Source organism: Peromyscus maniculatus, chromosome 18 (genome assembly GCF_049852395.1).
Source record: "Peromyscus maniculatus bairdii isolate BWxNUB_F1_BW_parent chromosome 18, HU_Pman_BW_mat_3.1, whole genome shotgun sequence".
Classification (NCBI taxonomy): domain Eukaryota; kingdom Metazoa; phylum Chordata; class Mammalia; order Rodentia; family Cricetidae; genus Peromyscus; species Peromyscus maniculatus.
In genome coordinates this window covers 15946484-15973563 of record NC_134869.1, presented here as the reverse complement: position 1 = coordinate 15973563, position 27080 = coordinate 15946484, and the positions used below count along the sequence as shown (strand labels likewise).

Below are 27080 nucleotides of genomic sequence, written 5' to 3'. Positions count from 1 at the left end.
CATTCATTCTAAAAATCTGCCGCTGGGCGCTATCGCTGTCTGAAGACAGACCCCACATGTCCTAAACCTCTGATTCACAATTCTGAATAAGGTAGGATCACAGAAAGAGGCATTGAAGTCGACTCGTGAATGTGTCATGGAGGAAATAGAGTTAATTGTGTCTTGCTCTGCTTGCTACTCCTGCATTCATCATGGAGAAGAGAGGTAATTTACTTATGGTTGGGTGGTTGAGTCATATATATTGATATAAAACAAGTACATTGGATGTGGGTGATTCATGGTCATAATATACCAAGGCAACTCTTCCTCCCCCAACTATTACTTGAAATGTATTCAGTGGTACTTAGTTCCTCCTTGCCTCTGAATCAAAACATGGGCTGTCTTACTCACTGCTCAAGTTAAAAAAAAAAAAAAATCCTGCAATCATTTTAGCTAGAAAATCAGTCTCAATTTGGTAGTGGAAAACTCCAATCTTGAGAAGTTGAGGCCTCTCCCTGTTCCAGGTTAGGCCCTTGAAAGGGAAGTCTGGTTATAGAAAGTGTGCTGGGTGTTGTTTTCTCCCCGGCTCCAGCACCAGCCTCCCTGTATCTTAGATTTAAGCCATACTGAAAGGTTAGCTTTTCTCCGTTGTGTAACACTACTCCTCATGTACGTACAGCCAGCTGTTTCTATTTTTCTCCCAGGCTCACCTCTGACATGACAATTTGACTTTTAAAAAATATTCATTCATTTATTTTAAGTGTAAGGGTGTTTTTTCCTTATTTATGTGTCTGTGCACCATATGCATGCAGGGCCTTTGGAGGCCAGAAGAGGGCGTCAGATTCCCCTGGGACTGGAGTTACAGACAATTGTGAGCTGCCATGTGAGATAATTGTGAGCTGCTCAGAACTGGACCTAGGTCCTCTCGAAAAGCAGTCGGTGCTCGTAACTACTGAGCCATCTCTCCAGCTCCTGCAATTTATCCGTTAAAACCACTTCAGGAGACTGGCGAGATGGCTTGGCCAGTAAGGTGCTGTCACACGAGCATCAGGGTATGACTTCAGATCCCCAGCAGCCACATAAAAAGCTTGGGTGGCAGTGTGCATCTGTGCCCCACTGCTGGGAAGGCAGAGAGTCAGCAGGATCTCTGGGCCTACCTGGTTCACCACCCCAGCTGAATCAGTGAGCGTCAGGTTCCTTGAGAGAGCCCGTCACCATAAATAAGGTATAGAAAGACTGAGGAAGATACCCAATGTCAACCTCTGGCTTCCATACATATGTATACGTAAGAACACGCACACACACATGTAACAGCAACATGAACACATATGCAGATATAGGAGCTCATGAGCACATCTATGCCCCATGGATTGTGCCTCCCTAGGCAGCTACAGCCAAGACTGTAATAAGGAAGATGTCAGAAGTCATTCAGTAATAAGTAAACACTTATCTGGGGGCCTTCCACGGTGCTGCTCAGAGTCAGAGTTCCTTAGGTGGCAAGTATCCAAACCGTTCATTTTCCAGACGAGGAAACTCGTGAGCTCAAATGGCTGGCTGGATAATTTCACGGCGGCCCAAGGGACTGCATGAAACTTTCAGCATATCATATTGCTTGATTTAATAGAATGGGGAATCCCACTAAATTAAAAAGGTTGTCAACTCCATGGATGAAAAACTCACATGAAGAACCATGACTCATCTCGCAGGACGCTAGAAGAGTCTGTGGCGCGGTACGAAGGGCAGAGCGTGTAGCCTGACAGGCTCACAGCTTCACTTCATGCAGCAGGTGTAAGCAGTTTATTTAACTTTCCTGAACTGCAGTTTCTCCTGATGCAAAGCAGAAGATTAACACTCACCCTAAGAGTGTTTCTTTGGATGAATATGAGTATATGAAGAGAAACCTCATGTGCACCTCCAAGGCGCTTTAAAAATAAATGTCAGGTGTTAAGGTCATCGCCCTGACTACTCTAGAAGACCTGTATTTCAAATGTCTATGGCCTTTCAGAAATATCTTGCAGAATAATCAAGCAATGTATTGTTAACAATCTGCTTAGTAGCAACGAAGAAGAAAAATCTAGAGATAATTTATTTCCCCCACTTCCACACACACATTCTGTTACAGACATCCTCCAATTGCTCCTTACTGAATTCAGTTCAGTATTGACTCAGTGGCTCCCATTTCATGGTCATAGGAGCTACTTTTTTATGTTAGTTATTTCAGTTTGCAACATCATTTGTTGTGATTATACCAAAGTGTGTTACATAAATCAAGTTTAAGTGACTGGTATATTTAAAGCAATTGGAAAAGTGTTTTGAACATAATGGACATAAGGTTACCATTATTGACATTATTAATATGTCCTCAGACTTTTCTGTCCATCCCACTCTTTGTGAAAGCAAAGCATATCTCCCCTAGACTCCACTTTCTCGACTCTGTGAAATGGCAAGGACCATGGGTCACTGACATCAGCGGAAGCTGTTTCTACTCACTGTGGTCATCACAGTGTTGCTTTAAGGAGTGAGATTTGCCAAGCGGTGTCTGCGATGATTACTTTGAGCTTCAAAGAGCGGCGTGTTTTAAAATACATGTCTATGTTACACACCTATTCCCACTTGGCTTTTGAGACACAAGTCCCTGAACATTTTTTTTTTTTTTTTTTTTTTTTAGGGAAGATGATGGGACCACCTGTTAGAATTCGTCTGTCACAAAGTGAGAAATGAAAAGGCTTCTCCTTCTGATGGTCACCCTTGAAGGTTGATTTCTCCCAGAAAAAAGAACCCTTGGATGAGAACAAGCACTGTTTCTTTACTGAAGGGCCACAGAACTGATAACGTTACACATCTTTTCTGTGTCCTCAGCCTGCTCTTTATCCAAGGCAGCCCAGAGATGACTCATTTCGTGGTCACAGCAGCTTCTTTTTACGTGTTACTTAGTTGCTTCAGTATGAATTTCACTTGTTTTTTCAAGAATGAGCTGAAAAAGTACAGCCATGGGATTTTTTTTATAATGTTTTTAACAAACACTAAATGATATTTTATCTTTAACAGGGAACGTGGGTGCCCTTGATTACAATCAAGTTTACTAAAATAACAATTTTCATGTAGAAAATGATATGTAAAGAAATCAGAGGGAATTCCAGTTATCATCTGTGCTCAGTAAATCAAGCCTGCTTGTAAATATGCATAATTCTTTTTTTTTTTTTTAAATAAACCACAGATCTTGCTGGCGTAACCAACTGCAGGTCATTATATTAAAAGTGACATGAAAACTAGGCTTTTGTGTACAGATTCCTGCTGCCTCTCCTCTGGTGTAGGATTATCAGAAAGGAAGAGAACCTCCATTTCCCCAGCAAGGTATAGATTGGATAAGACACAGATCCATTATTAGCCCGGTAAACATCCAATAAAGCCATCTTTCTTTCCCCTGCTCCTCCTGAGTTAAAGTGCTCGCCTTGGGAAGGGCACCGCCACCCACTTGGTCACTGTCATCCTCATGGTGGAGGAGGAGGGGCATGAGGAGGGGCATGGTGATGGGCAGGAGGAAGCTGCCGGGCTGCCGCTGCATAGTGGTCCACAGGTTACCTATGAAGGAGGCTGGATCACTCGCTCTGCAGCCCAGAGTTGCGCTGCTGGTTCACCCTGCTCACAGCGCAACCCACGTGGAGTGCTTGTCAGGAGACGACGCATCAGGGAAAGTCTCATGGTGCTTCGCAGGGAGATACTAAAACCTTGGTCAAGAGGCAGGCTCTTCGCAGAAATCTACCCTGCGAAGCACACTGGAGACTCACATTTCTCCAGTCACTGGCGAGAAACCCAGAAGCGTGAGGCGCCCTTGGTGTTTAACAGATATTCTGGGAGATGGCAGCGTTGAACATGATGTAGTCAAGTTATAAAAAGATCAACTGAAACATGCTTGGGGTCTCTGGAAAGAGACGTGGATTCCAACAGTCCCGGGCTTGAGTTCTGGCCTAGCCGTGTACCACATCCGCTGGGTGTGCTGAACATGCATTAGTCTCCAGCCCTTCTGCCGTGAAATCCGGAGGGATGATGATGCCCACATCCAACCGAGAGAAACGCCCTGTCAGTTACAGAGCTAATGAAGATGCTTCGGGGAAGCAAGGGGACCTTATCCTGGTCGCCTGACCTCCAGGGAGCAGTCAAGGAACTGTGATTTAGTCCCAATCCCCATACACGCTCCCCTCATCCCTGAAGAAACACTGGCTCTCACCGTTTCTGTCTTGCTCCGGTTTGGCAAGAGGATTGTTGTCCTGGGTATACCCCACAGCCCCATGTCCGGGTCCCCGCGGCTTCCAGTCAAGGGTGGCGCAGGCACCACAGCCTCTGCTTGCTTGTGGGCATGGCGGAGGCAGCCACAGTCCTTGGTACAGGGGCCATGGGTATCTCACTTGACTGGCTGTGGCGATCATCTTGGAGATGGCTGGAACACTTAGGCATATCTTATGTCTGAGCTCTATTTCTGGGGCCTTGGAGTCCCACTGTATCCCTCCCCGCTTTATCTACCCTGACTGTAGCTCCTGGCTCCTTTCCTTCTTTTCTGTGGGAGAGGAAGTACCATTTCCGTTTCAGTACCCACTCTTGCTATAGCTTCTTCCTGCTCTAAGAGCCTGCAGGGTGCTCCTCCCCACAGTGTGTGTGAACCTCCCCTAGGAACACAGTCCTCATCCTTTCCCTCCAGGGCTCATGTTATATATATATGGTGCCTGTCCTGGATCTCACTGTAGACCAGGCTGGCCTCAAACTCACAGAGATCCTCCTGGCTCTGCCTCCCGAGTGCTGGGTTTAAAGGCGTGTGCCACCGCAACCCGGCTTTATATATATATATATTTGAGACAGGGTTTCACTACACTGCCTTAGCTAGATCAGAACTCATCAGACCAGGCTAGCTTTGAAATCACAGACGTGTGCCTGCTTTGGCCTCCCCAGGGCTGGAATTAAAGGTGTGCACCACCACAACCAACCCACCAAGACTCACTTAAAAATTATAATAACTTCATTAATATTTTGAGAATCTCACACACGCAGCCTGTGTCTTCATATATTCATCTCTCACCTCTCCTAACTACTTCCAGATTCACCCCCACACCCAGCCTTCAGCCCCAGCTTCTCCTAACTTTTTGTCCTTTTGATTTTTATTTTTAAAGTTCACTGTTTCCAATTTGTGCTGCCCATATATTTACAGGCTTGGGGCTGTCCATTGGAGCATGGTTGACTTAACCAGGGGCCACACCTTAGCAAAACCGGATCCTCCCTCTCTCTCTACAAAGCCACAGCTCCCTAGCTGGGGATGGGGATTCATGGCTGGGGATGGGGATTTTCATGAGTTCCGCTGTGTTCCATGCTGGAATGTTGAGTAGCTAGATCTTGTGTAGGTCTTATGCAGACACCCACGGCTGGCACAGAAATCACTGTCCTGCCATGTCCAGAAGACACTGTTTCAGCCTGGTAATCTGCAGCCTCTGGCTTTTACAATCTTTCTTACCACAGGCTTACTTTAAGGTCCCTGTGAGAGTGTCCCTAGGCAAGCCTTGAACATGACTAGTGTCACATCATATTGTTCTTGCTCTTACTAGACTCTGAGCTCTGCAAAGAGAGAACCAAGTCTACTCCCCAGCACTTAGCATAGAGCCAAGCACACGGCAGGTAGGAGGCAAGGGGCACCTGAATGGAATGGACCCAGACCCCAACTCCCACCCACTGATTTACTTATGCAAAGGAAGGTCAGTCCATAAGTTAACCAAGATGAACACCCGACTTCTCTCTTTCTGATCCCCTTTCCCCTGTTCCCCCATCTGCAGACAAGAAGGGTCAAGGAGAGAATAAAATCCACCACAAATTGAATTCCCTGTTTGTTTTCAATTTTGTTTTGACCCTTAAAAATAACTTCACGGTTTGCTGTTTTCCTGGTGTTTTTAACCTGAAACACCCAGCAACATGCTTAGGAGATAAAAGGATTGGATCGTTAAAAGATTGATGGGGTTATATGGAAAGTTTGGAAACTACTCCATGCTTTCCAGAAATGTTTCAAGTCAAATGGATTGAAGAAATTAGTGTTTTCTTCTTAGCATTATATACCACACCTAGGAATTGAGAGTCTGAGGATCTTCTCACTCAATATGATTGACAACAGTGTAAGACCTTTCCAGAGGACCCATTGTCCTCTGGGCATGGTTTTAGAGTGCCGTGACAGATGCTACCAACTTCCCACTGCAAAATCCATTCTGGTGTCCCCTATCCTGCCTGCTCGTCCCTGCGGAGGTTGGGGAAGGCAGACACATCCCCCAGTCTCCTTGAAATTAGACAGTGGTTGAAGTCTGGTCAAGAGGTGTAAGCGCCTGGGGGATTCGCTGGAAAGGTCTGGATTTCCTGTGGCGGTTGCTCTCCCCCTGCATCTCCCTGGCTGCTGCAGCTGCTGCAGGTGCTCTGAGTCATGAGGTGTATGGCACCAAGACAAAGCGCCATCGTGCTATCGAAAGTGTAGCAAAGACAGAAAAGCCTCCGTTTAAAGGTAGCTTAGAGGCAGAGCATTTGCCTAGCACATTCAAGGCCCTAACCATTAAGAAATGTCTATTTTGCTAGTGTGTGCGTGTGTGTACATTTGTGTGCATGTGGCTGCACTTACCTCATACCGTGTGTGTGTGTGTGTGTGTGTGTGTGTGTGTGTGCATGTGTATCTACACATGCCACACTGTGTATGTGTGCACACATGAGTATGTGCATGTGTTCGTGCATGTGTGTGTGTGTTTGTGTGGGTGTCCATGCATGTGCTCACTCATGTGTCTACACATGCCACACTGTGTGTGTGTGTGTGTGGAAATCAGAAGACAATTTTTGCAAGAGTTGGCTCTCTATTTCCACCATGAGCTCTGCAGACCAACCTCGTGTTTCAGGTTTCAAGGAGAGCACTTTCATCAACTGAGCCACCTCGCTGCCATAAGCAGAACTTCGAAACCTCTGGCTGACCCATGCAGTTCAGGCCAACTGGCCAGGATCTAGTTATTTAAGTAACAACGCTGTCCGAATGAAACATTTCCAATCCTCAGCAATGGAAGCCACAGCCGTTCTCTTTCCGAATCACCTCTGGATGCTTCTGCATCCTTTACGCCTCCATTACTTCACCCTGTCCCTGGGTGGAGGGAGGCGGCCTTTCCAATCCTCCCTGGAGGTCACAGTTGACTCAGGGCTGCTTTCATGTAGCATACACTCGATCCAAATGGAGGTTTCGTGGACAAGTATGAAACCATCATTACATTAAAACTGGTGCCACAGGGACTGATTCTAGAACATCACTGTATGGGCTTCCTAAGGCTGCTGTACACATCAAAACCTGGGTGGCTTTAATGTAATCTCTTATATACAGGTGACCAGAAGTCAGGAGTCAAGGGTCAGCAGGGCTGGGCTCCTCAGAAGGCTCTAGCGGACAGTCCTTTCTTGCCTCTTCCAGCCCCAGGTTACCCTAGGTTACCCCAGGTGTCCATGGCAAGACCACTCCAGTCTGCTTTATGTACTCATGTCCAGCTTCTCATCAGTCTGTGTGTTCTCTCTTCTTCTCCTAATCGATTTTCAAATCCATCTAGATAGGTGGCTCTCAACCCTCCCAAAGCTGAGATCCTTTTAAAAGTTCCTCATGTTGTTTTGATACGCCCAACCATAAAATTATTTCGTTGCTACTTCATACCTATAATTTTGCTACTGTTATGAATCATATTTTTCTGATATGCTACCCCAAAGAGGCTGTGACCCACAGGTTGAGAACTGTTGAGCTAGATAATCCAGGTTAATCTCCTGCATCTGTAACCTAATTAGATGTACAAAGACTTATTTTGAACCACTAAGGTCATATCCACAGGTCCTAGATAGACATATCTTAGGAGGTCAATCTTACTATTACATTTTTTTCTTCATGTTCTAGAAAAATCATTCATTATTTTTATATTGTTGGTCTTGTGAGCTTTGAACATTTTAGCCTGTGGGAAGAAATGCTTATGACAACTTAAGTTATGTGTTGGATCAGAATTTCAGGATGTTTTAGGAAATACCAGTTGGGGTTAATATTTTAAATATTTAAATAAAATATTTAATATTTTAAAGTAACATTTTTATTGCATCCCATTCTTTATTTCTCATGTTAAGTATGATATAGATGACTTAAGATAGACAAGTGCATCCTGGGTGTGGAGGGTGTGGAGGACAGCATACATTTATTAGCAAACAGAGGCAAATGAGGAAGGAGATCTGGGGCTATAGACGCAAACATCCACCAGGGTACTATCAAGTATGTAAAGACATTAATTAGTCTGCATGACAAGGAAGCTACACCTGGATGGGGTGACACCTGATCCAAAATGATGTAGAAGAAGAAAGATGAAGATGCACGCATTGTGATCCTGTCAGTGGGACAGTGAGTTTAACGGCTCCAAGGAAAGGGCCTGTCTCAGATACTTTCCTGTTGCTGTGAAGAGACACCATGATCAAGGAAACTCATAAAGGAAAGCATTTAATTGGGGGCTTGCTTACAGTTCCAGAGGGTGAGCTATAACCATCATGGTGGGGAACAAGGGAGGCAGGCAGGCGTAGTGATGGAACAGTAGCTGAGCATACATCTGACCCACAGCAGGAAGCAGAGACAGAGCTAACTGGAAAGGGCTGGGCTTTTGAGAGCCCAAACCCATCCTCAGGGACACACCTCCTCCAACAAGGCCACACCTCTTACTCCTTTCCACCAATGGAGAACCAAATATTTAAGCATAGGCACCTATAGGGGGCGCTATTCTCATTCAAACCACTGCAGGCCATATTTGGAGTTTGTAGAGAGTCAGAGGATATCCAACCCAGAATCAGCAAGGACACCTCAGAAGGAAGCAGGAGAGGCATCACCTCAGGGCTGATGGTAAGCAGGTCGCCAGTGTCTGGGCTTCGGCAGGGTTTTCAGGTTTTTCTGTTCCAGTCTCAAAGGGACCACAGTTCCGCTGGCTAAGCTGCTCAGGGGTGCATCTCAACACTGGCAGCCTGTCATCCCAGACAGACGCTCCCTGATTCTTTCAGCTCCAATGACTCCCTGTGTCAGTTTCCTCTGAGTATTCCAATCACGCAGGCCTACACCTCCATCTCCACAGGGGGTGTGGAGAGTTTTGCTATATGCACAGTGATTTTAAAGCGGGAGATATAGAAGGGACCACAGCAGCAGAAGTCGGTGGGTGATTGCCAACACCCGACAACTACTAGGATTGCGAAAGTCAGATGCTTGAAGTGACTTCATTTGTGATGCCTTACAGAATCTGAGGTCTCTCTCGGTATAGGAACACATACCTTAATCTATGGAAATGAAGAATGGGAGCAGTTTCTCTCTCTGAAAGAAGGAAAACATTACCTCAAGATGTGAATTCTTCATCTGCCCATTCTCACGATGCCTTGCTAACACACACAGTATTTTACTGATTGTAAAGCACATGCCCTTTCCTTAAGAAATGATCGTGTGTCTTATTGGTACCTCAAGATTGCTATGGCATGCTTATGTATCTTGTACGCATATACTCTGTTCTAGCTATTATGGGTTGCATATAATTGGTACTGAAGCTTTGTTTAAGCCAGGTGTGGATCATGCTTTACATCCCTACTTGAGAGGCAGAAGTAGGAGGATAAGGAGTTCAAGGCCACCCTCAGCTACACAGGAAGTTCAAAGCCAGTCTAGGCTACAGGAGACCCTAACTCAAAAGCAAACCCAAGCCAAAGCAAACGAATCACAAAACAAACAAAACCCCACGAGGCTCAGCTGACGTTTGTGAAGTATCATCAAAGGGATTGCTGATACATGCGTGTTCTTTTTGAGCAGTGACCCTATGCTTTGAGGCGGAATGAAGATATCCATAGCAACACAAGGGACGTGTTATTGCTCTATCACTAAAGTTCATGAGGAAAAAAATGACATAGATTCCAAAGACCTCAACACAAGCAGAAAAGATTAACAGAGATCTTTAAGTGGGGGAAATAACAAAGGCTCCTGGGATGGGTTTGCACGCCGGGTGGATTTCCCATGGGCACCGGTCATAGCTTATATTTGGCACTGTTATCTTTCTTTTCAGGGCTAAGATAGATGCACTTCGGACTCCAGGAAGCCCAGTGGAACGGAGTTCAGTTTTTGTCCTCGATGATTAGTATATGCCAACCCTAGCTGCCGACCATTTCATTACATTCAAAGGGTCCCCGAGGTCCCTTTTCGTGTTGCCAGAGACAGGATGGCTTGGAACCCTACATTCATCCATGGTCTAGAGCCTATGTCAGACCAAGCTAAGCATTCCAAGGACACTGAGTGGTTAGTGAACTGAATGCAGTCAGACGCATCTAAATCGGTTCCTTACTGAAGGACAGAGGTAGAAGGTTTCGAAGTAAGTGGTCTTAAAATTTAAAAAAAAAATCTGTATACACATATGCTTTCTTGTGCACCTCCCCGCCCCTGCCCCTGCCCCCATGTGTGTGTGTGTGTGTGTGTGTGTGTGTGTGTGTGTGTGTGTGCGCATGTGAGTGCAAGGGCACACATGTAAGGTCAGCTTTGCTGGAGTCATTCCTCTCTTTCCATATGCTGGCAACTTGGGATTGAACTCAGGTCATCAGGCCCGGGGACAGGTGCTCTTAATCGTTGAGCCATCTTGCTGGTCCTAAATGGTCTTAGTACTAAGTAAAATAGCTTTTCTGGGGCAATAATTTTAAATTCGGCTTAAGGCAGTCCTTACATTCTAATGTTTTGATTTTGAAAATCAGGACTAGTGACCCTGAGGTTTTTTTTTTTTCTTTTTCTTTTTTTCCCCTGTACCTTGTTCTCAGATCCATGCGAGAGAACAGTTTGGGAAGCCAGCCAGCTGGAACAGGATGAAATAATTCACACTCCTGCTGTGGACAAGTTGTCAATCACCGCGTGAGAAACACAGCCTTGTTTTTCCTCAGGGTTAACGGGTCATTCTCTTCTATCTGCTCAGGATCTGGTCTTAATGATGGAGTCAAGGGGTTCTACAAATAGCGGGTCAATAGCTGAGGATGAGCTGCCCAGTGTGTGGCGGAGGAGCGAGGGCAGCCTCTGTGCTCCGAGCACCCCCAGGCTGCCTGCTCTAATACTTGGTTGTACAGACAAAGCATTTCTGCACCAAAGGATGGCCTCCTGCAAAGGGCAGGGTGTGGAAATTGGTTCTGGCTTCACAGCCTTGGGCCACAGTGACTGTCAGGAGCATCATCGTTTCCAACGCAGAGAGGAGCTGAATGGTTACATCTTCCTGCATAGAACTGACTCTGTACGTTTCTATTGGAAACCTTTGGTGGGTACCTCAGCTTAGCACATCCCAATGCAGCTCCCAATTCGAATTCCCCTACTTTGCTTCTCAATCTGAGGAAATAGCCAAGGGAACATCAGCTGGTACTCAACGCCTTTCATTTCTCTTGCAACCAGCTCCCTGGTCACCAAGTCCTCACTGTAAAGCCTGGATTGAACATTCCCACCTCTTCTTCTTACAAATGCCTTAGGACGGGCTCTCCTACCTTGCCCATACTCAGCACCTATTCCTTCCATAGTAACCACACCCAGCACTCCTAGATAAACCAAGCCAAGTATCTCTCCCACTCAAAACCCCTCCGATGCTCATGCCCCTACCCGGCACACAGAGCTCAGTCTCTGCATCCTTCCAGCCCTGGTCCTTAGCTACGTCTCTGACACTAGCTACAGGCCTACCCTCTAGCTCATGATGGTCCTCTTCCTCCCTTTCCCTTGACCAGCTGCCACAGGGCATTTGCTTGCACTGTTCCCTCAGCCTGGAATGCTGCCCAAGCCCGCATTTTATTCAGATACGCGCCCGATGATGTAATCTCCTTAACAAATAACGTATGGTTACTTTTTAAAAGATCTAATCTATTTGTGTCTCATCCAGCTTTATGTTTTCTGATCTGATGCTATATTATTTGCAATTGCTAACTGTCTGTCTTTCTCTCTAGAACATTGCTCCAATGTATTTTTTTTTTTTCCTATTACTGGGGATTGAACTTAGGGCATCCCATATGCTAGGCAGGCACTCTATCAAGGAGCTATATGCGGAGTCTCTCTTTTTACTTTAAACAGTTCTCTCTCTGTCTCTCTCTCTCTGTCTCTCTCTGTCTCTGTCTCTGTCTCTCTCTCTCTCTCTCTCTCTCTCTCTCTCTCTCTCCCTCTGTGCCTGCACGTGTGTGTGTGTGTGTGTGTGTGTGTGTGTGTGTGTGTGTGTGTGTGTATGTGTGTGTGTACACACTCAGGGTGCCCGAGATGGTACAAAGAGATCAGAAGACAACTTCCATCTCTCCTCCCATCATGTGACCCAGGTCACCCAGCTTGGCAGTGAGTGCCTTTGCCCACGTAGCCATCTCACGAGCGCCCATTTGTACTGTTTATGTCGGGACAATATCTCACTGTGTTTCCCAGACTGGCTTTGAACTTGTGATCCTTCTGTCTCCGTCTCCCAAGCAGCTGGGGTACAGGTGTGCCCCACCCAGCTCAGCTGTGTTGGTTCGGCTTCATTCCCATTGGCATTTCTAGGGCCTAGAATAGTGCCCGACAAAGCAGGTGTTAGATGAAACACCACCATTCCAGTCTACTACTGTGTATTTCACATCCCCAGACAGACACTTGCTGAGTCCTCAAAGGCCCTCACAAATATGCATGTGTCTCGCCTGCCTTTCAATGTTAAGAATTTTACCCAACATCCCAGGCACCCTGGTGAGAGGAGAACCCGGAGGTAGCATGGTTTCGTGAGTCATGTAAGTGGCTACTGCTTCTGCACCCTCGGCTGCCCAATGGGTAGTTTGTCTCTGACGACCTTGCCTCCCACGGCTCCTTCGGTGTTTTCCTTTTCCACACTTGCCCTGGCAGCAGGTCACTCAGGGACCATATAGGAAAAGGACCCTGGGGTGGGCATACAGCTTAGCCAGGTCCTTAAAGCACTTTGATGTCTGGCAGAAGCAGACGAACACAAATAAACAGACAGGCTGTTACAGTTCTCAAGTGTCTCGCCCTAGAGAACGTATGGAACCAGAACTTGGTTTTGGCACACCTAACTCCGAGTCTAGCCTGTTTTGCGTTCTGCTTCCCTGCGGCCCACCCCAGTCTGTGTCCCTCTGGTGTCTCTCTGTATTTCCAGATTTGTCCTGAATCCTTCCTGCCATGTTCTGCCTTCACAGCACCCAACCCCGCACTCCATGGTGAGGTGAAATGTTAGTTGACTGGTCCCCTGCAGTAGTGCCTGGTGAGAACAGAAGACCTAGTTCACCCAGGTGCATGCACGCTGTAGCTTGCTTTTCCAAGCTGGGGGCAGTCCAAAGGAGACATATATCTAAGGATGATCTGTTTGCATATTTATTGGGGGGAACTGTGGGAGAAAGGATACTACCTGGGATCTGCTTATGTGTTTTGCGTCTTTTCATTTACCTGACTCTTCAGACTTCCAAGGCCCTAGTCATTTGCAGGTCAAGATATGGTCTTTTCACTTTATTTAGTTCAATTTCTGGTAAGTATATATTTAAGTTTTGATGTCTTGCTCTGTCTCCCCTTACACACACACACACACACACACACACACACACACACACACACACACACACACAGAGAGAGAGAGAGAGAGAGAGAGAGAGAGAGAGAGAGAGGCATGCATGCATACATTCGTGTGGTCATTTCTATCAGTGCACCTCATAAATCCTACCTGAATTCACCTTGGGCAACGTGTGTCATCTAGTGGCCCCCTGAGGATGAAGCTATTATCTACGCATGGCAGTCACCCCAGTTAGTACTGCCCGATAGTGTCTCTGTAAGGCTCATGGGTGTTGACCCTGCTATTGTGTCTGTGTTCCAAGACCAGTCTGGTGCATCTCCTCTCACGGCACAAGATACTCATGGATATATGCCATCAGGGATGACCCTTGGCGTTTATCCTCACGAATTAACCAGCCCTCTCCATTTGTGAGAAGCACAACAGCCTGCCTCCCAGGGACAAGGGGACCTGAAATGTATTGCTGGTTGAGCAGCACTTGGAATGGAGTCCCAGACACAAGCATCCCTAGGTCAGTTAAAAAATACTTGTTGGTACTTTCAGTGTGCTAGGCACTATTCTGGGAGCCGGGGGTAAAGGAAAGAATGGAATACCTGCACATCCTGACCCTGATGGAGCTGCTAACGGTTGGCAGTAATGATTATCCAATTACCTTCAACTCTCAAAAATCAAACCAAACCAAGGCATAGACAGGATTCAAATTCTAGCAGCGTGACTCCTAAAGCTGGCTTCCCCAGGATGCTTTTGGAGATGGAGGTTATGCATAGCATGGTGATATTTTCTTTGTGCTGAAATGTGATTTTATTTGTATGTAAATAAATAAATAAAATAATAAATAAATAAAGTTGCCTGGGGGTCAGAGCTAATAGCAAGCCATAACAGAAGCCAGGCAGTAGTAGCACACACCCTTAATCCTGATCACATAACGGGCAGATCTCTGTGTGTTCAAGGATACAGCCAGCATGGAGACACACACCTTTAATCTCAATACCAACCATAGAGACCTGGAGGTCTGTATAGACAGACAGTGATGAGGAGGTCATGTGGTTGTGTTTATAACCAATGAGAAGGCAGAACAGAAAGTCAATAAAAAGGCAGACACACAGGAAGTAGGTCTCTTTCTGAGGGGAAGGATGGCAGCGACAGCGAGGGGTAAGAAGGTGGTCTTAGTCTTAGCTCTTGGCTGCTGCTCGATCTCTGGGCTTTTAACTCTGCATTTGGCTCTGTGTTTCTTATTTAATAACACCGTTCAGAATTACATCTACAGCACAGAACAAGAATATAGATTTTAGGAGGAAAGCCACATATTTACTCTTGGCAGCATTCTGCTCAAAGGTGAAGGCGATCATTGGAAGCTTACCCTAAGTGGTGGTATTCCAGAACACAACATTGCAGGATGGGGCCTGGGGACAACTTCTAGAGGACAAGCTCTTTAGTAAGGGAAGAGATGTTAAGACTCTTATTGTCCGTATTGCAATGTTCTCTGGAATGTGCCTAGGAGATTCAATTACCTACAGAACCCAGTGCCACTGAGAACACAGTGGCTGCATCTCCACTGTGAGCAGAGTCCCCAACTCACATTTGAGCAGAACAGAGAAGCGATTCTCCATGGATGAGGCATTTGAATTTAATATTCTAAGGTTAGTCCGTCCAATGGTCAATGGACTCAACAAACAAATTCTCAGCGTTGCACAGACCTGGCATCTCCACTCGATACTGGAGCATGTTTATCATCTAGGTCATTGTTCTTCAGTTATTGAACATCAGTTCACATTCTCGATCCCCAATTTCCCACTCATTTGTGATCCTGATACAGTTCTGCTCAGATCCTTTACTCGGTGTATCTCATGTTTTCGGAGATGATTTTGATTTCACAAATCCCAAGTCAGGGCTTACAAACAATGATATGACTACCCATAATTCCTAAACACCCCTCATTTTTGCTTATCAAAACTGTTGTGGTGGGTTGACTGGCCGAGATTCTCCATCCTTACCTGTACCTACCCATTTGCTATGTGAATTTGCAGCTTCTCTCCTATGAGGAGATAGGCCAAGTCCTTCCCTCCCAAGTTGATGAGCTGGGTTTGTGAAATAGTTTCCTTTGGCCAGTTAGCAGATAAGCTATGAGTGGAGGCTGAGTCTAGAGCATACCCAGGGCTGGAGAGATGGCTCAGTGATTAAGGGTTCATACTACTCTTGCAGAAGACTTGAGTTGGATGTACCCATGTCTGATGCCTTTGGCTTTCATCGGCACCTGTATTCATGTGCACACATCCCCACACAGATACACACATACATGTACAACTATACATACACACAATACAAAAGAAGAGTGCACCTTAAACACAACCCAGTGTATACCCATTTTTTGTTTCTCTTCCTTTGTAAGGACATGCCCGAGGCAGCATGGGGGAGGACAGAGCCCAGAAGTCCTAATCATGTCAGCGGAGATCATCCAAACCCCCTGACTTTTCTACCCCAGTAGACCACAGCCAGCTGCAAGTGTGCATGGGTCCGAGGAAATCAGGAGAAATTTCCAGCCCAGTGTGGTCCAACTGCTGACCCACAGGGTCATATATCTTTGCACAACTTGCCCATGCTAACCCATACACTTCTGTGAATCTTTGGAACTTGGAACAGTACCTTTGTTTAGCCTCCTTTAAACAAACAAACAAACAAACAAACCCTTGCATTCTCTTTAAACCTGTCAACAATTTTTTGGGAATGCAAATAAGATTATTTTATTCCAAATTTCAGTGGCTTGGAAATAGAGGCTTCGAGATTAAGTGACTTGCCCAAGGAGGAATTCTAGTTTTGTGAAGGAGCTGGGATCTAAACCTGTGATTTAGTCATGGTGGCTAACCATTTCCTCTCCAAATGCCCCCTCCCCACCTGCTCTGCCCCCACCTCTACCCAGGCAGATAGAGACCCTGTGCTCCCACCGGAGCATCAGACACCACTTTTATGCTTGTTCTCTTATGGCTTGTGCAGAAAGCTTTCCTCTCGTGAGTCAAGAAGCTCTCTTGAGGATAAGGGCTGTAACATATTCACATTTTTCTACCACTACTATGCAACAGATTTAAAACAACTCCCTCCCAAGTCTTATTCACATTCTAAGACATCTATAAACAGGTTGAGAGTGTGTTGGTGGGAAACCTATGGGAAACCTAAAGGGGCACTGTCACTTGGATTAATCTGATGAGATTAATCTGATTAGTGAAATGCATGGTACAGGGGTTTTTCCATTTTGTTCAAAACAATTCTAGTCACGTGGCATTTGACTTTGGTGTTCACATGTCTACAAAAATAAAACCCTAATGAATGACAAGGAGTCAGAAACGGGTTGGTCTGAAACCGGCACGGAATAATTCCGGTTCTGTGATTTCTGAATTTGGGTTTTCATTTAGTAACCTGCCCTGTACTTTAGGTATGCTACCACCAGGTGGTGGTAGAGCATCAGACATAAAGTCTGTACAGTAAGCCTGCATACTTTTCTGAGGTTCCCGAGAACAGCTCTTTGCCTGAGATCAAAAAGCATTTCAGTTTAACATAATAGTTTTTTTTTTTTTTAAAACCAAAATAGCTTAAATTAAACTCTTGGCAATCCTTATACATCTTTAAAACAGATATGAATTCCAAGCTACAGACAGAATCTCTGACCTCCTTACTTCTCATTCATGGCATCTGCTTATGTCCATAATGACTAATGCAAACCTTGTACCTCCACATCGACAGCAGTATTAAACCTTCCCTGCTCAGTCTCTGGCATGGGAACATGCACATTAGGTTTCAAAACTTAAGTTTTCCCTGTGGAAGACATTTCTGGTGTTCCTTGTCCTTTCAGTATAATATCAGATTGTCCCTTAGAATGAAAGGGTTTCTCCACAGATCAACACGCACCAGTGGTCATCCACATGCATGTGGATTTGCATGTCTGGAGGACACCTCCCTTTATTTTCTGCACTCTAGAGTAACTTGTTAGGCATTCCACTCTCAAGTCTCCTGGGAGAGAAGCAGTTTTTCACAATTTACTGGTGACACAGCTGAATTTCTCTAGTAACAAGTTCTGTCCTGAATGTCTTGAAAAGAAGACTTTTTCAGAAACAAAAATTTACCTGCCATATTAGAAATGTGAGAAAAACAGGAAAAAAACTTCACTGGCTTCATGACTATGGTTTATACTATGTGATTAAAAAGGACAGTGCCCATGGAAAGGGACCATGAGCTGCAGAGGTTCCCACCATCATGGCTCATTAAGCTTAAAATTTGGGACAAATTCTAGACAGGTTTATATTTATTAGGTTTGTGATGACTTGTGGCTGAATGCATCCCTAGCTTCCGAGTCACTGTCCTGTTCTGCTCCCTGCTTCCAGAGCAAAGGTCTGGGGGGCTCTAGGTCAACGCTGAGGGTCCAGGGTCAGCACGCACACAGTTGGAGGTAAAGGGCACAGCAATTTTGTACCTAAGCATCAACGTCAGATAAAAGGGTGGGAGATGTTCAGGGACTGGAGTTGGGGATGAGGAAGGACAGGCACTGAGTCCTAATTCCTGAAGACTGGCGTGTACACACTAGATGGGGCTCCCTGTGCCTCCCCAGGGTGGAAGAAGTAAACCCAATTAGCTGTGAAGGTATGCCCCAGGGGACCAGTTCCCAGCCTAACTGTGGGAAAGTGATCCGGGGTGGGTGTGGGTGTGGGTGGGAGGGGGAGTCAGGGAAGAAAAGGCAAAAGGAAACCAAAACCAGAGAGAAGAAAATCTGACGGATAATAGAGCACCGCCATTCCAGTCTCCCAGGAAGCCTAGGAACCAGCAGGCCAGGCATTATTGTCCTCTATTTATACTCGGTCCCAGGGAGGGGAAGTGACTTAAGGCCACATACCGAGTGGTGGATGCTGGCTTCAAAGCAAAGTGACCTGATTCCAAAATAAAGATGAAAGAAAAGAGGGCACATTTGAAACCTGACTTCACGGTGTGTCCGACCCTTTATAAACAGTAAGTAAAATTTCCGTTTCACAGACGCTCACCCTTGGAGGGGGTCAAACCTAAAACAGCGTTAGCCACCCTCAAAGGCTTCTGAGGAATACTGACTATAATTTACCCTCCTTTTGATCCGGCGCGACTGTAATTATGAAAACCGACTCTATTTATATACTCCTAATTTAGGCATGCCCTAGGTGCTAGAGACAATGGTGGTTTTTATTACTATTATTTATTTATTTATTTATTTTTGCCTCTGTGCCTGAGCTCATCTTGGCTGGAAATAGCTGTGTAACTGAGTTGCTGACTCAGCTCCTTCTCACACTCCACTTTTCCTCCCTAATGTACATCAGCTTCACGTCCCTGCTTACTGTTTCCGATCATACCATTCCCCTGGTTAAATCCTTTTAAATTTTAAATCACGGTCCCCCCACTGATTACAGAGGCTGCACATGAAAATCACTCGGGAGGCTTTCAAGCACCTGATGCCCGGGTGCTCCATCTGAGACGGTGATGCAGCTGTTGGGATGTGGGGCCCGTGCCCCAGAGGGTATGAAGGAAACATGGAATCCGATTTTTGCTCAAGGCAGAGGCACGGGGATCACACGGCCTTTCCTGCCTGTAACGACCAACAATCCAGGTGAATCTGCTGAAAGTGCTGGGTTCCATGCTGCTGGACACAAGACAAAAAGGACAGTGAGGAGTGAGGAGGAAAACACAGGCTAGAGGTGCCCTCATTTGTAGGAAGGAGAGCCTCAGAAAGAGCTGGGATGTCTGCTGAGATGAGAAGGGTCCAGGGAGGCTGGCATGGTTAGAGCTTGCTGGGTAGAGAAGGGGCCAGCATGGTTAGTTTGCGGGGTGGAAAGGAGGCCAGCATGGATAGTTTGCAGGGTGGATAAGGGGCCAGCATGGTTAGTTTGCTGGGTAGATAAGGGGCCGGCATGGTTGGAGCTTGCTGGGTAGAAAAGGGGCCAGCATGGTTAGAGCTTGCTGGGTAGAGAAGGGGCCAGCATGGTTAGTTTGCGGGGTAGAAAAGGGGCCAGCATGGTTAGTTTGCTGGGTAGATAAGGGGCCGGCATGGTTAGAGCTTCCTGGGTGGAAGGGAGACAGTACTGAGCAGTACATGCTTATGAAAAACCTACCCGAGGCCAGACAACGAAGCACCTGGAAAGACCGGTACATATAACTCTTAGAGCCCAAATCAGGCTGGTGATAGTTTCCATACTATTCAATGGAAAGCTCTGGGATTTCAAAGCCATGGTACAAGCGCTCGGCTCCTCTGCCCAATAGTGGGCAGTCCTACCGACGGGCCAAGCAGTATCCAGTGTCGCCCAATAAACCTTACACACAAGACCAAGGAACTTCTTTCTGTTCCAGAACATTGCTGAAACAAGTGAATGGGGAGACAGAATTATCCATCCCATGACAGGGTGAAATGCATCCTGTCTGTGCGCAAAGAAACATGACCTGCATTCCAAGAACAACAAGGAGAAAATCAACAAACCCCGACCAACGCCCAGCTGGGGAGGATGTGAGAATCATAAGGACATTATAGGAGTTATTATAATTGTATCCCACATGTTCAACAAGTTCAGAGGAAAGACTGATTATGTTAAACAGAGATAAAGAAATAGGGAAGGACTTTAGTCTGAACCCTAGAGTCTTAGCAATGAGAATATAATGGATAATAAGAGCAGTTAATTATAAGAAAAAAAAAGATAAGTGAACTCAAAGACACAGTGGTAGAAACTATCTAAATGAGTCAAAGGGTTAGGGGGGAAAAAAGCCTGAAAACTATTTCAAGAAACAATGACCAAAAAAATTTCGGAGGGTCATTAAAACCATAAGCCTCATATTTAAGAAGCTCAAAAAATTTAATACACAAGAAATGTGAACAAAACTACCTCAGTACATAAATCATAACCAAATAGAAATAATGCAGAAAGAGTCCAATGTGTCAGCATCTTTAATGTTGTTTCCTTAGGAAAGTATCTTTCAGAAAGGAAGGCAAAATAAAGTTTGTTCCAGAGGCCCATGAGCTGGCAGAACTTACCACTAGCAGCCTCCCATTATTTAACATGTTACGGGAATTCTTTTAGATAGAAGGAAATTGATGCCAGATAGAAACGAGGATCCACACAATGGGATGGAGAGCAGGGCTGACTCCCCGGGTATGGGAACCATATAGTTTTATTATACAAGTAGCAGTTTTCTGAAACATCCTCTGCTTGGTTTCATGTTCAGCAGTCCCCGTCTTTACATTTTTAATAATTTCAAACAAGGGGCTTTACACCTACAGCATTTAAAGTGATCAAGTCATATTCTCAAAGAATGGGCGCAAAATGAGCAAGTTTCCTTTAGAAAACTTTCTTTTTCTTACCACACCGTCATGGGGTTAGATTATTGTGGAATTTCCCCGGAAAGGTAGAAAGTAAATCATTGACGCTGAGGAAACCTGGCATACCATCCTGACAGCCCTACTTGAATGTAAGCACAGTTTCCGAAGTAGTTAGGCAAGAAGCAAATGACGAACTAATCAATTGACTGCTGCAAAAGTAATTCCAAATGCCATCCATTGGAGATGAGGAACAGCTTTCACAGGATGCATATGGGTGTTGCTGCTTTAGCTATGTTATAACTCCTACCCAGAGGTATTAAAACCAAACCCTGTATTGGAATTTTAGAAACAATCCGGTATTATGAGCAGAGATTTAAGAATGCATTGAAATCTGAATTTTTTCAATAAGAGCCTTGGCCATTATTAGTATTGCAGGGTACACGAAGCCTGGGCTAGAATGATTTCCGTGGTAAATAATGGTAAAGTCAATGGGAAGAAATTAATTGCAGGTTCTACAATGAGGTTCACGAGTTAATGAATTGAACAGTGTTCAGAGTTATTTGGGTGTACCCAAGTCCCTTTAGTAGACACACAGAGATAAAAGAAATTAACATTGTTCTTTACAATGTTAATATCTTTTTTATTGTCTAGAGAGCAAATATCAAGTTATTTACATGGCCCTTAGCTTATTATTTTTAATTTCATAATTAATCTATACACATTTCAGGGAGTAAATATATTCCCTTCTATCTAAAATTTCTCCCATGCAGAGCTGTTGAGGTTGTTGGTAACAGTTAGAAACATTCGTCAAACTGGCTAGTACCATATGCTGAGCCTGAGAAAGCTCTGAGAGGAAAATAAATAGTGGACCTTTGAACTGCTAACTAGTCATTAATTCCCTTAACAAGCCTTCGGAGGGACAGTAACTCAAAGCAATGGTTCATGAGGATAACATCTGCAGAGGGAACAATATGCCCACAATCTCGCCTAACATGTTCACATTTTAACACTAAAATGTCAATAGAAAGGTAGGAATGTGATGTTATTACCCATAGTGGCCAAGACCGGAGCACATCAGTCAACACCAGAGTCTAAATGTGAAGCCCAGGCTCCAGAGCTAAAAGGGTCAATTGTTGGCCCAGATTTCACGCTGGAATTTGAGACAGGCCCAGGCCTACAAAACAAGCTGTGCTTCCTGCCTTAACTGTTTCTCTGTGTTAATGGTGAGATTTCTATTCTTTTGTCCAAACCCCTTATTTGTTTATTCAAAGACATCAATATACACTACAAAAAAAAAAGGTCTTCAGGGGCTTTCCAAAGATTATAGCTTCAAATACACATTTGTATTATTCAAGTCAAAAAATCTGGACAGTTTCATACCTTCCTAGAAATGGGTTGCACAAGCTTGTACTTACGAGACTAATAACAGCACATTTACATTGGGTGTTTCATCACTATGACATAATGATGCTTGTGTTATTGTCATACCTATAGTCAGTCGGCTTGTTCTCTGTTCTCTTGCCTCTACCAGCTGACCTCTGCACCTCTGACAGTTGGAATTTGCCTTTCTGTCTTCATTTGACAAGGAGAAAAAGCCACCGGAACTGTGTGGCTCCCTTTAAATCAGCTCCTCACTTCAGTGATCCCAGATGGAAGCCATCAACTAGTTATAGTGATCTATGATGGGAACCACTCTCTATACTTATCTGGGATGGCCACCAGTCACTCCACAGTGATCCCAGATGGAAGCCATCAACTAGCTATAGTGATCTATGATGGGAACCAGTCTCTATAGTGATCCAGGATGGCCACCAGTCAGTCCAAAGTGATCCCAGATGGAAACCATCAACTAGCTATAGTAATCTATGATGGGAACCAGTCTCTATAGTAATCACGGATGAGAATCAATCACTCCACAGTGATCCCAGATGGAAACCATTAAGTAGCTATAGTGATCTATGATGGGAACCAGTCTCTATAATGATCACGGATGAGAATCAATCACTCTCCATGGATCCCTGATAGGAGTTCTCTAAAGGTCTTCACTTTAATTCAGGATTACGGTAGTTCCCTGTATCAGCCAGGAAATGACAATTTACGGGTACTCAATACTGTATTAGTTGAGCCATACACTACGTAAGGGACCACCCCATACCTCTCTTTATTAGTTCAGATAAACAAAGGTCTTACTTTGTCTTCTCTTTTTTGATAGAAGAGTTTTGAATTTGAGAGTACTCAAAAGCTTTGCAAGCCACAAGGCACACCTTTCCCTTCTCACATTAAAAAACCCTTAACAACCCCAAGCTCCTCAAGTGAAATGCCCAGCTCTAGGAGCTATTTTTGTTTTCTAATTCTACATCTAAAGACTCAGTTTGCTTCTTTCCCCCTTCACAGTATGCATGTCTGTTGCGATAAATGACTTGCAAAGTCTTCCCTTGTAGAGTGTGAACTTCCCATACAGATGCTACAAAAAAATTTAAATCCAGTGAGTTTACTTTACGGAAAACATACTGCATTGATGGTAGACACTCAGGCGGGGTAGAACACAGCGAGTATGCTTTCAAACTTTGAGGCAATACTTACAACTTGAACTTCTCCCTGGATCTCTAAGTCAGACAGTAATTTAGGAAGTGCAGCTAAAAAGAAAACTAAAGAGGTAACATAGGCACAAAGACATATATATATATATTCTTCTGTTTGAATTCAAAGGTGGTTATGATTAGTCTTTAGTCCCAGTAGCAATCCTTCCAGCATTAGTGACCTCCCTGTTACCCAACACGAGGGTTACAACAGAGTCTTCCCAGAAGCCATCCTGCTCACTGGGAAGTACCGCTGATGCCAATCAGGTAAACAACTCACATGCTACTTCACATCAACAACTTCAGTAGAGAACAACTGTATTCTGAGGGTATTGTATAGGACCAGTTTTCAAGTTATACTCTTAAGCAGGATACATTTCAACTTGGAAACTGATTTGGCCGATCTATGGAAAGTGGCCTTGTTCACAAGTGCCTAGAAAAGAGACGATCATTAAATCTCATAGAGAATTGAAGTCTTTGCCCATTGCAACCAAAACCTGAGGCAGCTTTGATCTGTTCCTTACTACGCAGACTAAGAACTAGAGCTTCAGGTAGTGGCTTTCTTCTGATAATGATAGCTTTTTGGGAGGGGATGAAAAGCAAAAAGTTAGGAGTTACTCATAGCAAGTGAGAGCCAACATTCTATTAACTTCGTGTGATTTTTAGACTCAAGAACAATTTGTGTAAAATGTTCTAGGAAAGGTGTTATTTTTAAAGATACATTAAAACAGCAAAAGATAATTAGCTAAGAGTAATAATGCTCATTAAAATAATTAATGGCATGTAATACGTAGAAACCGGACTCTGGGACAGAAAGGAACATAAAATGTAGAAGAAAGAGAGCTAAGAAGAATCAATAATAATTGTTGGCTTTATTTCACTTCGCAAATGCCTCCCCTCCCACAATCATTAGACTAACAAGCTAAACAACCCTCTAAAAGAGTGATTTATCACTGTATTTTTTAAAGAAACATTTACAATGCTCAGACATAGCATAAATGCACAGAATCATTTTATGTTGCCTTTTTATTTTATTCCTTCACTAATTAGTACTTAGAAAAAAAATGAGAGTAAGAAGGAAGTGAGGAAGAATCAGAATCACAAAGACAGTTGATCTCTATGGACTTGAGTATATGGCAACATATGTTGGCCAGCGTTTATAGAAAATTTATGCCAAGTGTATGAATAAAACAGAGACAACATATGATTGGACGCCAACTCCAGGAGATAACATTTTGATGATTACAGCAACCTGTTTAGCAAGAGCAGAAGCCGTCCCTTCAAGCATGGGGTTTGAATTCTAATTAAGGAATGAAGATAAGGAAACATGACAGAGTGCTAAAAAGAATGTGATTAAGAAACAAAAAAGAGATAATTCTGGCTTTTAATAGTGAACAGGGGCAAAGATCAGGCTGGGAGCTTATTTTGCCATCACATCCATATTCTAAACTGACAAGATTTCCTAAAATGGAAAACCCAGAACTTCTTGGAAGGTTTGGTTAGATAATGCAAAAAGCCCCAGGGTCCTCTCTTTGTATCTCAGTCCACCATCTCAAAACGTCAAAAGACAATGACCTCAGAGTTAATACACACACACACACACACACACACACACACACACACACACACACACACACACACACACACTGATTTGTAAATCCTTATTAGATGTCCAAACAGTCACAAAGAAAAAGAATTCTCTGAATTCTCCATCTGCAATCAAATTCCCTTCACATCAAAAGTCAAACAGTGAAGGTCTCAGAAAGAGAGTGACTTACATTGATAAGTTCACCCTCCCAGAGTTTCTTCAGCAGGTCCATCGACGTATAGCCATTAATGAGGAAGGCTTTGGTGTAGTCACCCAGCTCAATGGAATCCAGCCACTCAGCTACAGAGGTGGGATGGTAGCCATCGTGACCAATGGGTCTCATCTGTAATTAAGAACAATACGTTAGAGATGACTTAAACCAGTTCCCTTCTGTTCCAACAACAGGAAGCATCTTGCCACTTGCAAATTAATCTGTTATAAGGCATCAGATATTTCTGGATAGAGAAGTAAGGAAAAAGAAAAAAAATGCTTTATGAACCGTTTTAAATCATTAGTAATTTTCACGCTGAATTAGTTTTCAAAAATACACCCAGAAATTTCCAATTTAGCTGCTAAATGAACTCTGTGTTTGAGATGATGAAACATGTCAAACTTCTGTTAGAGACTTTCTTGGTATTTCTGCTGGCATGGGATTGCAAGGGATGTCAGCTGAGTCGCCAGGGTTCCATGGGGGAAGGCAAAAGGGACTGCCGTTTCAAAATAGAGATGGTAATTCTCATATGCACAACATCAAAGTGTGTGAAAATACTGGGTGACTCAAACATTCCAATGGCATTCACGCTTATGCAAGACATGTATTGTAGGTAGCGCATACACGCTGGAGAGACACACTGCTGTGGCAAGCCAGTTAAAAAGAGGCCTTGAGTGCTTCAAGACCATGTGTTCTGCCTCAGCTCTACAGTATGTTAGACATGAATAGGGAACTTGCTGGCAGACAGGCTTCTATTTTTTGTCAGCTATATACAGATTTTTTTTTTTAATACTTCAGGGGAACAAAGAAGTATGACAGCGACATAATGTTTCTGAGTTTAAATTGGAATGTGAAAATAATTTCAGCAGGAAGAACTTCTGGGTTAAAAGATTTATAGGGATTCTTCTAAGTCCTTTAGTCTTTATTTGAAATCTGAGCTGAATTCAGGGTTCTTGTACTGGACGCGACTCACTTCTGAAACTCCGGTGCCCCTGATGCTAGTTGCAGGGTTGGTACTGGAGTTCCTCAGGAGCGCTGCCCGCTCATCAGCATTCAGCAAAGTGCCTGCTGGGAGCAACTAGGTGGGCATGGTGCAGAATGGGATTTCCTCTTCCATCAGATTTAAGGAGATTAAATATTAATGGAAATCTATATGAGTCTGGTTTGTGGGCAGAGGCAAAGACTAGTGTAGGCACCCAGGATTCAGATTTTAATCCCAGCATCATGAGCTTTCTGTCACTATGCAGAGTCCTCGGTTGGGAACTCCCTTACATTTTCATTTTAAGTGACCTTCCCCTCTTCCCTCCTTCATGCTGTTCCACTCCTCAATCTAACTACAGGTCCATGTTTGAATACCCACTACTTCAAAGTTACGGTGCAACTCCTGATTGGCACCAGCCTCTCAGCCTCTCAGCTGGTTAGATGGGTGTATTTTGCTTTTCTATCGACTGACCCCCTTTTAGCTATTCACCAAATGCCTGTTCATGTGGCACTCACTCAGCATTTATCATATGGTGACAATAAATGGTGAGTAAGAGTCTGCAAAATGAAGTTTAGTGGCATGTACAAATAACTGAGTGTTGTGTATAAAACTGGAGACTGGACCCAAAGTGGAGGCTCAGAAAATGTATTGACACTTTCCTATTTGGTGGATTACGAACTACAGGGGTGAAGTGCATTCTCCCTGGCTTGTTCACAAGCAGGTGAGCCAACATAAACGCTCACCCCAGACACAGGAGACGTCTCTTATGGAACAAGTGGGAAAAGGGCAAAAAAGAAGGCAGAGGAACATTGGAGTTGAAATTAACAACCTGGCAGACATCCTCTTAGCAGT

At 44.4% G+C, this 27080-nt stretch overlaps 1 protein-coding gene across 13 annotated transcripts in view; it reads right to left on the bottom strand.

Annotated features, from left to right (window-relative positions):
• Nucleotides 1–27080, bottom strand: part of Anks1b (ankyrin repeat and sterile alpha motif domain containing 1B) — a 1025752-nt gene that overhangs the window by 266253 nt on the left and 732419 nt on the right. For all 13 annotated transcript variants that reach the window (XM_076554619.1, XM_076554611.1, XM_076554613.1 and 10 more), the window contains one exon: nt 25226–25378. In XM_076554619.1, the coding sequence (XP_076410734.1) occupies nt 25226–25378 (153 nt within the window). The remainder of the gene's footprint in view (nt 1–25225; nt 25379–27080) is intronic.